This window comes from Brassica rapa, chromosome A04, assembly GCF_000309985.2.
Source record: "Brassica rapa cultivar Chiifu-401-42 chromosome A04, CAAS_Brap_v3.01, whole genome shotgun sequence".
Lineage (NCBI taxonomy): Eukaryota > Viridiplantae > Streptophyta > Magnoliopsida > Brassicales > Brassicaceae > Brassica > Brassica rapa.
The window spans coordinates 9,944,793-9,956,548 of NC_024798.2; the positions used below are offsets into that span (position 1 = coordinate 9,944,793).

The 11,756-nt window shown below is 31.8% G+C and overlaps 1 protein-coding gene across 1 annotated transcript; it reads left to right on the forward strand.

Annotated features, from left to right (window-relative positions):
- The first annotated feature begins 422 nt into the window (after positions 1-422).
- LOC103863959 (protease Do-like 9) lies at positions 423-3,448 on the forward strand. Its single transcript, XM_009141727.3, has 8 exons — positions 423-1,163; positions 1,494-1,874; positions 1,947-2,138; positions 2,251-2,483; positions 2,569-2,670; positions 2,760-2,810; positions 2,887-2,991; positions 3,067-3,448. The coding sequence occupies exons 1-8, from the start codon at positions 581-583 to the stop codon at positions 3,163-3,165; spliced, it is 1,746 nt and encodes a 581-aa protein (XP_009139975.1). The 5' UTR covers positions 423-580; the 3' UTR covers positions 3,166-3,448.
- Positions 3,449-11,756: the final 8,308 nt, after the last annotated feature.

Genomic DNA, 11,756 nt, shown 5'->3' on the forward strand with positions numbered 1-11,756 from the left:
ATTTTTATGAGAAATGTAATATATGTTTAGATATACCAAATAATTAATGAAATATATTGTTATTATTCTAGTAAATTAAACATATTTCTCTAAGAAATCTAAGAGTTATTGTTTAAATATTTCTTAATTAATATATAAGAGATGTAATATTTTATTCCATCAATTTTATAAAAAAATACTGTTTACTTTGAATATATTTAATGATCATTGCATCAATTCTAAAAAATAAAAAAATAAAAAAAATATATTTTACTTTATTGTTGATGAGGAATGAATGAAATGATTTAATTCCATTTTTCATATCTCTTAGTCATCTTATTCCATTCTTCTTTATTTTATCAAAACTCATAAGAATATTTCATTAATGGGCCGAAAGTTAAGGCCCGGATACTTATATTCATAACACGATGGCACAATCCATCGCCGTTTCTTACACCGTAGCCATTACTTATATTCATAAACCCTAGCTGCCTCGAAACAGAGTTCTTCTTCGAGAACTCAGTTTTCAATTTCCATTTCGCAGAGAAGATACAATTCAGAGGATAAAGTTCACTCTTTTCCTTCTGGGTTGTGAGAAAAAATGAAACCTTCTCAAAAGAGAGGTCGCAAACACAAACGAGAAGATGCTTCATCGGCTGAAAACGGTGGCGGCGAGGTTAAAGACGCTTCCTTGAACGAATCTCCGTTACCTCTATCCCCCGAGCCTGCTTCAGCCTCCGAGACAAACCCATCTCCGTCGCGACGCAACCGCGGGAGAGGCAAAAAGCGCCGATTGAACAACCAATCCGAACCCACCGGCGGAATCGGCCAGCGATCGTCTCTTCCTCAAAACGGCGATTGCAGCAATGGGCTGATTGTTTCGGGAGCGATGACATCGGAGTCGATTCCCGCTGCTCCGAGTTGGGAGACTGTGGTGAAAGTTGTGCCTTCGATGGACGCTGTGGTGAAAGTCTTTTGCGTCCACACCGAGCCTAACTTCTCTCTGCCGTGGCAGAGGAAGCGGCAGTATAGCTCCGGTAGTAGTGGCTTCATCATCGGAGGGAGAAGGGTTTTGACTAATGCACATTCCGTTGAGCATCATACGCAAGTTAAGCTCAAGAAGCGTGGCTCTGACACTAAGTATCTAGCAACTGTCTTGGCCATTGGAACTGAATGTGACATTGGTATGAATCTTGTTTCTTGTTTATGCATTGGTTCTTGTAGTTTTTGGCTAGTGATTGAGTTGCAATGGAACAGTTTCTCCTTTGTTATTAGTTTCACTGCAGATTGTGAAGTAGTGGGATTGATTAAACTTAGATTATTGCAGCTTTATTGACAGTTTCTTGTAGTTTTAGTTGTTTCTTTGTTGGGTAATTGCAGCTTTGTTGGCAGTCTTTTGTAGCTAGCATGGTTTCTTATAGTTTGAGTTGCAATGGAACAGTTTCTCCTTTGTTATTAGTCTCACTTTTATATTGTGAAGTAGTGGAATTGATTGTTTCTTTCTATTGTTGCAGCTTTGTTGACAGTTAATGATGATGAGTTTTGGGAAGGAGTGTCTCCTGTGGAGTTTGGAGACTTACCAGCTCTCCAAGATGCGGTGACTGTGGTTGGTTATCCAATTGGTGGAGACACAATCTCTGTCACAAGCGGTGTTGTTTCTCGGATGGAGATACTGTCTTATGTGCATGGCTCGACAGAGCTTTTGGGGTTGCAGATTGATGCGGCTATAAACTCTGGGAACTCTGGTGGTCCTGCGTTTAACGACAAGGGAAGATGTGTCGGCATTGCGTTTCAGTCGTTGAAACACGAAGATGCTGAGAACATTGGTTATGTCATTCCTACGCCGGTGATTGGACATTTCATTCAAGATTATGAGAAGCATAACAAATACACAGGTGCTTAAAGTCTCACCGCTGATGACTCTGCTGTTTCATTATCTATTGTTCTCATACTTGTTACTCGTTTAGGGTTTCCTGTTATTGGAATTGAGTGGCAGAAGATGGAGAATCCAGACTTGCGTAAGAAAATGGGAATGGAGTCTCATCAAAAGGGAGTGCGGATAAGGAGGATCGAGCCTACAGCCCCGGAGTCACAGGTTCTGAAGCCGTCTGATATCATACTTAGCTTTGACGGAGTTAATATTGCTAATGATGGAACTGGTAATGATACTTACATATTAGCATTCATGGAATCAATGAGCGAGCTTCTCTTTTGTTAAGTCTCGACATCCTTGGCTGTAACATTTTTATGTTCTTGTTTGGATATTTGTAGTTCCATTTAGGCATGGAGAGCGAATTGGCTTTAGCTATCTTATATCTCAAAAGTACACTGGAGATTCTGCTCTTGTGAAGATTCTGCGCAACAAAGAGATTCTCGAGTTCAACATAAAACTCGCAATCCACAAGAAGCTAATCCCTGGTCACATAGGTGGCAAACCTCCTTCCTACTTCATCGTTGCTGGCTTTGTATTTACAACTGTCTCTGTTCCTTATCTTCGCTCTGAGGTTCTCTCTCTCTTTCGCTCTCTCTTACGCACACTTATCCATTTACAGATCTATATCAATCTTTTCCCTTATTTCTGGTTTGCAGTATGGAAAAGAATATGAATTTGATGCACCTGTCAAGCTTTTGGATAAACATCTTCATGCAATGGCTCAGTCCGTGGACGAGCAGCTTGTTGTAGTTTCACAGGTTTGATTTCTTTTGGTAACTCCATTTGCGTTTATTACTATTCCTCCTGTTTAATGTCCAAAACCTCAACTTCCATGTATTACTTGCAGGTTCTTGTTTCTGACATCAACATTGGTTATGAGGAGATTGTCAATACCCAGGTTTGTATAAATTGCATAATCATTTGTTACTTTGTTTATGCATTCATCAAGTCTAAATGTTTTAATCTCTGTGTAGGTTCTAGCTTTCAATGGCAAACCTGTGAAAAACTTGAAATGTTTGGCTGAGATGGTGGAGAACTGTGATGATGAATACATGGAGTTCAGTCTTGATTATGATCAGGTACTATCCTCTCTGATGATATCACTAACATTATACTTAGCCTTTTAGCTAAAACTCTTTGGGGGACTTTCACAGATTGTTGTTCTGCAAACCAAGACTGCAAAAGAGGCAACTTTAGATATTCTGACCACACATTGCATACCTTCTGCTATGTCTGATGATCTCAAGAATTGAACAAGAAACTGAAACAGTAGCAGCCATAAACAGACATGGAAGGAGAGAGAGATTTTGCTCCATGGAAGCTACACAAAAGCAAATACAGAGTCATGGAAGACAAAGAGCTTTGAAAGTTCAAACCATATCATTTATCTTCTTTGCTTCTTACTCTGTTACACTTTTGTACTAGGCAAAATATGCACTAGCTGGTTAAAAGACGAAGCATTGAAAAAGGTTTTTAAGAATCGTTGTGTGTTGTGTTTGCTACAATCTCGACATTGGTTCGGTTCCACCGCTTGAACCGATTTTGAAACCTAGAATCAGTAGTGGTTGACCCCCATCACACTGCCCTCAAAACATGCATTTATTATAGTCAGAGAAATTGTGGATCCGTTAGTTATTAGGTTATGCATTATAACATTCGTTGAAACCAATGAATCAGTTTACCAACCAAGAACTAAGTTTCTTCCCCTTCTTTAAACTGAAATACATTGGCTTTTAGTCTGTCGATGAACACACTATTTTCAATTCAATAAAGCACTTTAAAGTGCTTGCGAGTTGTGAATCCTTTAAATTCAGTTCTTTTTTAAATCCTTTCAATTCAGTTATGCATGTTTCCCGAGAAAACCCCCAAATTTAAACCAAAAGAAAAAGTGCTTGTAATTCTAGAAGTTAGGGGTGGGCACGGCCAAGTATCCGCTAAATTTTGGATACTTGATATTTGGCTTTATTTGTTTTTTTTTTTTTTTTTTTGTAACTTTATTTGGCTTTATTTGTTCATGACTTCAAATAATTAAATTTGCTATTTGTACTTGACTTGTTTAAAACGAGTTCTTGGCATATCAAATATTTGTCTAAATTTTGAATGTTTTCAACTTACTTGACTCGTTCCGTTACTTGATCAAATCTTTTACTTAAATATAAATTATTTGATTACTTAAACTATACGTGAATTTAAAATATTTGAAACTCAAACTACAACATATTTTAGATTGACAATTAGATTATTAGACTTCAATATATTAATAAGGATTTTCTAAATTTAAACCAACTGAAATCAAATTTTGGAATTTTGGAATGACAAAAGTTTTAAATGATGGTATTCATATTACAGAGATAATAGAATGTAATTACTAAGGAAAGAACAAAGTAGAGCAAAAGTATAGAAAAAGATAGATATTACGGGATACTTTGTTGTTAATTGTAATAAAAATAATCTCTTTTTTACAAAGTTTGGTGTAACAAATAATACAAAGTTATTAGCTTTTAACTAGCCAATAGAGGAGCATTTTGTGAATGAGACGACTATATGGTTCATAATACCATGTAAAATCCTATTTATATCAATAAGCCTCCTATCAAACTGTGTAGTCAAATTGAGATTAAAACCCCTATAATGGATATATATCTTATATATAATCCGGCGAATTAGTGCTGGGCGTTTGTGTGTGGTTAATAAAAAAACATTTGTCTTCCACGCGTTTTAGTGATATATAAAAATATTTGTACACATCTTTCATGCTTTTTTTTTGGTTGCTCAAGATACATCTTTCATGCTTGTACATAAAATCCATTTTAAAAGCTAAAATAATTTCCGTGGACCCGTAACTTATTTTTCTTTTCGTCAACATAAACATAAGAGATCATTAACTCTAGCACTCTAAGTGAAGTGCTTAATTTTTTTTTTTTGGTTTTTTCTCTGATTTTTAAAAAAAAATAAACAAACCAATCGTATAGCACAACGTGTCAGTGGAACCCACGAAACAGCTCAAGCATCGACGCCAGATCTGGCGTCACCCCTAAGCACTCCTCTTAGCTCATGCATTAATCCTACTCTAAGTTTCTTTTTTGCATTTTCTCCTTTTCTCAACTAACAAGTAGCAACATTATTGAAATCTTGAAAATAAGCAATCTTATAAAGTAAAAGTAACAGTAGTTCTAAAAAAGGTAAATGATTTCATATGTAAAAAATTATAAAATTTAGAATAGATATGAAAGAACGAAGAGAATAGACGAAAACTATTTGTATATTTTTGCTAGGAAAAATAAATAAGTACTTGTATATTGTTTATCACTAGGTGGCTTTCATCCCGTGCAAGCGCATAATTAGTGGGTTTTCTATGTCATTTAGTTATAAGTGCATGCTATATACATTTTGCGTCTCTGCACCTTATATTGTTTTATAATTTGCATGTACTTGCATGGTCATATTATTTGCATGTGTTATATTTGTGTTTTATACGTTTTCTGGTATTTGTAATTCCTTTTCATATATTGATGGCACATATATGATTAATCTGTCAAGTTTTGTACAGTATAACTTTGTGTTCTTCTAGTCTTATCTTAATCTTTTCCTATTAATAAATTAAGGTACCTGCGTACAGCTCTGAGCTGGAGGTCAAAAGGGTGTGAATGTTAATTAGAATATTTCCTTTGACTACAATTCGTCCTTCACAGTATCACATTTTGGTTTTAACTTTTCATTGATGAATACATCCATGTCCTGGGAGCTCAATTTAATTAATAGTTTTAACTGAAAATCAGACTTGTTAAGATACACCAAAAAGTAGTGAAAGCGAAAAGGGTTTAAGCTAGTGAAACTCTATGAAAAGGGTTATTCTGCTTCTCATTTATACCAAATTTGTAGAGCAATGTCGTCAGATAATCATTAACCTGTCATTAACAAAGATCAGGTCATGATTTGGGAATCACCTATCTTGGTTTTAGGTAAGATTTAATTCACATGTAGTTTAGGCTGCTCATTTTCCGATGCATAAATTCTTACAAATAAAATTCTCAAAGCCTTTAAAATGCTTAGCCAACTTCACGACATGTGCTTCTCAGTGCCTCACAATTCAACACCATGGTTTATGTACCTATTTTTAGTTTTCCCCACACGATCCATGAGTTTTTATCTCGGTTTCGATTAATAAAATCTTTGGTTTAGCAGAGTGGTCTTTTGGTTTTACTTACCTCAAGATGAACATTATCAGGACAGTTTGATACCAACTGATCAAAAGTCTTTCCTACCATAGTCACCACATTTTTTTCCTACAGATTTCGTCGGTTAGTTAATCTTAGTTAATATAGGATCTCAAATATAAACATAAGTTGCACATAAAAATATAGACATGAAGACGAAATCAAAGAACTAAATCTTTCTGACAAGATTCAACATTTACTAAATACCTTCGGTTTAAGCCTTTTTGCAAAATCTTCAAGAGGTTGAGCCTGATTCTGAAGGCCATCAGCCTTGGCAAAGATATTTACCTAACCAAGGAAAGAAAAACAAAAGTAGGATTCAATCATAATCGGGAAAACATATAATCAAAACTGCTAACCTATACAAACTTATATGACCAAAATTCTAACCTGAAGTTAATATATAGATCTGGAGTAAACTCAAAGAATATTGCTTTCGGTCAGTCTTGTGATCAACTAAAACTTGTTCTAGCCTAGAAATTCCAATATGTTCTCCATTTGATACGATACATCAGCATAACCACATAATACTTGAAATTATTATTCCAATAAAACATCACAGTATCTCATCGGGCTCATGGAAAAGAAGTTTCGCGACATCGTTGAGAAAATCAACATTAGGCACAACTGGAAAGTGAAAATAGTGAGTGAAAATATCGTTATTTGCCACATATTTATAGTAGTGGGCCGATGGATACCTGAAACGGTAGAAGTAGAAAAAATATGCTTAGTTCAACATAGTGAATATCTTTATTATAAGTGATGATAGATGTGACGGAACTGGGTGAACTCTTCTTTTTTTTGAGCAAAGGCTGGGTGAACTCCTGAAGCTCTAAATTAGGGTTCATACGGAACGTCGGCATGATTGACAGAGGGGCAAGAGTGATGACGACTCGTAATTTGCTAATTATCAATATTGGTGGGCTTGAATGATAATTTGGTTGATTGAGTGTTTTTACATAGGCCCATTAAAAATAAAACAGATGACCTCATAAATATATATTAGTTTCAGTCATCAATATACAAAGTATTCTTTAGTTTAGTGGTATAAATGTTGGTGTTTATATCACAGTAATCAGGGTTCAAACCACATGCTTGACATTTTTCATACTTTTTAAAAGTGAGGCCCACTTACCTGCTGACGTGTCGCATCAGGAGTGATGCAACTGCCCTATTATAATGTAGATTCTGTTTACACTTTGAATTTTTTTACATCTAGAGATACTTTCTCACATTCAAATTACACTACAAGACACTTATCACTTGAGACACACTTTCTTTTGTCAAAACGATTCTTATGACCTTAAACTAAAGAGAATCTCTCTTTTCTTCTTATTTCATTTTATTATTTTTTTTATTCTAATTCATGTATTTATTTACTTTTATCTCAAGTTCTAAAATATATTAAACAAAAATAATTGTCATAATAAACTATATATAAAATTTTCTATCTTTTAAGATCTATGTTCATATATATATTATATATATTAATGTGTAAACAAAATGTGGACGTAGACACGAAAGCGTGGATAAGAGAATTATAATTTAGTCGTGGACATGAACATCTTAACATAATTATAAACTAGTTGTGAACATGGACAATATTCATTCGATTCAATTCATCATCTCGGGATCTAAATTCAACTCTAATCAAAATTACATCCATCCACATCATGACAAAGCGCAAATTCCTTAGATCAGAAATCTCTGACATGCAAGATCTATTACTCTCCGACAAAAAGTAAACGCTTCTTCTATTTTTCTCTCCGCTCATACTCACAATATCATCTCTTTCTCATCTTGATTGAAGTTTAACTGCAGATAATTTATCAACTGAGCTGAAGAAGCCCAGTGTTTGTATTGGAGATAACAAAGTCCGTATCCACGTTTTATGGTATAATTTTAGTAACATGAGTCCATGTCCACGTATTGTTATATAGTTTTATGGAATCAAAACATAGAGTTTGTCCACGTTATCTACTATAAACACATTAACATCACAAATTCACACATTACTCATCACTCATCTATACATCACCCGTCCACAAATCATCCAACCACACATCACTCGTCCACAAATCACCCATCCACAACTGTCCTTTTCATTAAGGGCAAAATTGTCCATAATCTGCTGCTGGCCCACAACAAAGTGTGTCACATGTAAGAAGTGTCTCTATGTGTAATAGAAAGTCAAAAAGTGTCTCTTAGTGTAATCAATTCGCGAGAGTAGGTCATCCATGCTAGAGTTTCAAGTGGTTAAAGTGAATTCTGTGCGGCAGAATAAGGCTCCGAATGGAAGAAGCGGATCGAGCAGAACAAGAGCGAATCGAGCGGATCTAGCGGTTTAGAATATTTATATTATTATATTCAGTTAAAATGATATAAAGAATTTTAATTTTATTATATTTTTGTAATCCAACATAAACTTTTTCTTATCATTTTAGTATCATACAGTTAACAATTTTTAATAAGTATTCTATATATATTATGCTTGAACATAATAGTATATATTAATTTATAGCTTCAAATTTGCATGATTTAAAATCATTTGTTTTCAGGAGATTAGGTTATTCTGTTTAGTTTCAGAGTTAAGTCACGTAATGCTTTAACGTATTCAACCTCTTTAAAACAAAAGAATAATAAAAGTAAATACTAAAAACAAAAGTAAAAGGATGAACCACATACATATCAAAAACCTGGTGTTTCTACTGTACAAAGTGGATCAAGAATATTACTTCATAAAAGTTGGACTGCTTGAACGGGAAAACGGCTTATTCATGCCCGAACTAGAGATTGCTGAGAAAATACATACCTCAACTTTTACTGCAAGTCAAAACATACCTACACTAATCAAAAATTTAAAATTCATGCCTGAATTATGGATCGATAAAAAAATACATACCCCAACTCTTATTGCATGCCAAAACATACCTTAACTAATCAAAAATTTGAAATTTATGTCTAGTCTTTAGAAGTCAACGCCAATTTCAATCTACACTATTATTTGCGAAGTAAATTTTCGCAACGGAGCTCTCCCGTTAAAAATTAGAGTAGCTAAAATCTATGTTACCCCTAATAAATTTTATATATATTCTATTATATAATAAAATGAATTTTATTTGCGAAGTAATTTTTCGCAACAGAGCTCTCACGTTAAAAATTAGATTGGCTAAATTCTATGTTACCCTTAATGAATTTTTAAATAAAATGAATTTTATTTTAAAAATCTTATATATTTTTTAAAAATAATTATGATGATTCTTATATATTATGTTGTTATCTTAAAATAATATTTTACTATTATAAAAGTAAAAAAAATAAAAGAAGTTATTTTTTACAATATTATATTTAAAAAAAAAGATAATTCTTATATATACAAATATATCTTAAAATCACTTCTTAGAAAATATCCTTATACAAATATATTGCTCCATTAATATTTACTTAGATATTATTTTTATCTTAAATTTTAACTTTCAAAATAGTAAAATATTATTTCAAGATAACAACACAATATATAAGAATTATCATATATTTTTAAGAAAATATAATATTGCAAAAATCATGTCTCTTAATTTTTTTTACTTTTACAATAGTAAACTATTATTTTAAGATAACAACACAATATATAAGAATCATCATAATTTTTTAAAAATATATAAGATTTTTAATATAATTTTTTTATTATTATATAATAGAATATATATAAAAATTCATTAAGGATAACATAAACTTTAACCACTCTGTTTTTTAACGTGGGAGCTCCGTTGCTATAAAATTATTTCAAAAATAATAGTATAGATTGAAATTAGCGTTGACTTCTAAAGACTAGGCATAAATTTCAAATTTTTGATTAGTTAAGGTATGTTTTGGCATGCAATAAGAGTTGGGGTATGTATTTTTTTATCAACCCATAGTTCAGGCATGAATTTTAAATTTTTGATTAGTGTAGGTATGTTTCGACTTGCAGTAAAAGTTGAGGTATGTATTCTCTCAGCAACCCCTAGTTCGGGCATGAATAGGCCGTTTTCCCCTGCTTGAACCGCAACATTGGCTAACATTATTTTATTATTTTAAAATGAACCACTTATCACAATTGTGTTATTCGCATGAATGGCGCATCATATGCGGGAGATCCACTTAAGCGGTCGAACCACCTGTTCCTCCGCCTCCCATTCAATACCTAAATGTTGTGTAAAAATATTCTTTTTTTTTTTTTTTTTTGCAAAAAGGTTTTCTATTGAAAGCAAGAGTTTACGAAACATACAGCAGTTTGCTAATTTATTCTTAGCATCAAAGGTAATAAGCAATAGAAAGGAGACAGGAACAATAGTAATAGGAGCCCAAAAACCGCTTAGAATGAGCCTAACCCAACCACCTCAAGGTGCTGTAAAAATATTCTTTACAGAACCATTGTGAGTCACAAAATGTACGTTTTATAAAGAATCGCATGATGTTTATGGTAAGTAGATCTTTAAATCAAATAAATAACTTTCGAGGGTAGAAATTGACTTTTACAAAAAAAAGAAAAAGAAATTGACTTATTTGATAGGTCTAGAACAAAATCACCAAACCAAAAGACATCCTTTTGGTTATAGACAAACAAACTGAAACAGAATTTACGAGAGACATAAATTGAAGCAATGGTCTTCTTAACTATCCCCTATATATTATTTGAGAAGCATTGCAACATTTTTTTGTAGCCACATGTCATCACTAGAATGATTCTTAGAATCCTTAGAAAAATAGGTTGGTCCATCTAAATATATAATAAGCTTTTTATTAAATCACAATAAATACATTATCAATGTGCTTTAGTATTTCCTTAAATAAAATTACGGAATTGCCTAATGTGGCTAAAGTATATATGACAATTAATGATTTTGAATAATAAAGATTTGATAAAAATAAGTGTGTATTATAATTATATTTGTTTAATTTAAGCTATTAAAATAAATTAAACAATCATAGTAACTATATAATAAAAATTAAAAAAAATTATTTATATATTATATTTTGAATTTTTAAAAACGAGTATAAATTACTAAAACTGTTAAAAGTTTCACATTCAAATTTTGTGATCTATGATTTAAAACTTTTGTTATGACATGATACAAATAATTAAAAAATAGTATAAGTTGAAAGTCTCATTTAATAAGTATCAAAAATAAAAGATATATAAATATATGTATCTTTTAAATTAAACTATATGCCATATAAAATACATAAATATCTTAATTTAAAAATTTATTTTGAACATTTTTTTGATAAAATATTTGAAAAAATATTGACAACTTAATTTTTAAAAATATTATAAATTACTTAAACCATTAATCCCACAGTGAAAATTTTGTTATAGTGTTAGACTTTTTGCTATAACATATACAAATGATAAAAAAAATATGAGCAAAAAATATCATCTAATAAATATTAATATTAAAACTATACCATATATATGTTACTATTATTTAAATTTAATTATATATCATATCAAATAGAAAAAATATTTTTTCAATTTATAAAATTTATTTATATGTTCGCACCAATTTAATTATATAAGTAGTAGATAATGACTTTTTAATTATTTAATATATATTTATTATTTCATAATATGTTATAAATATATA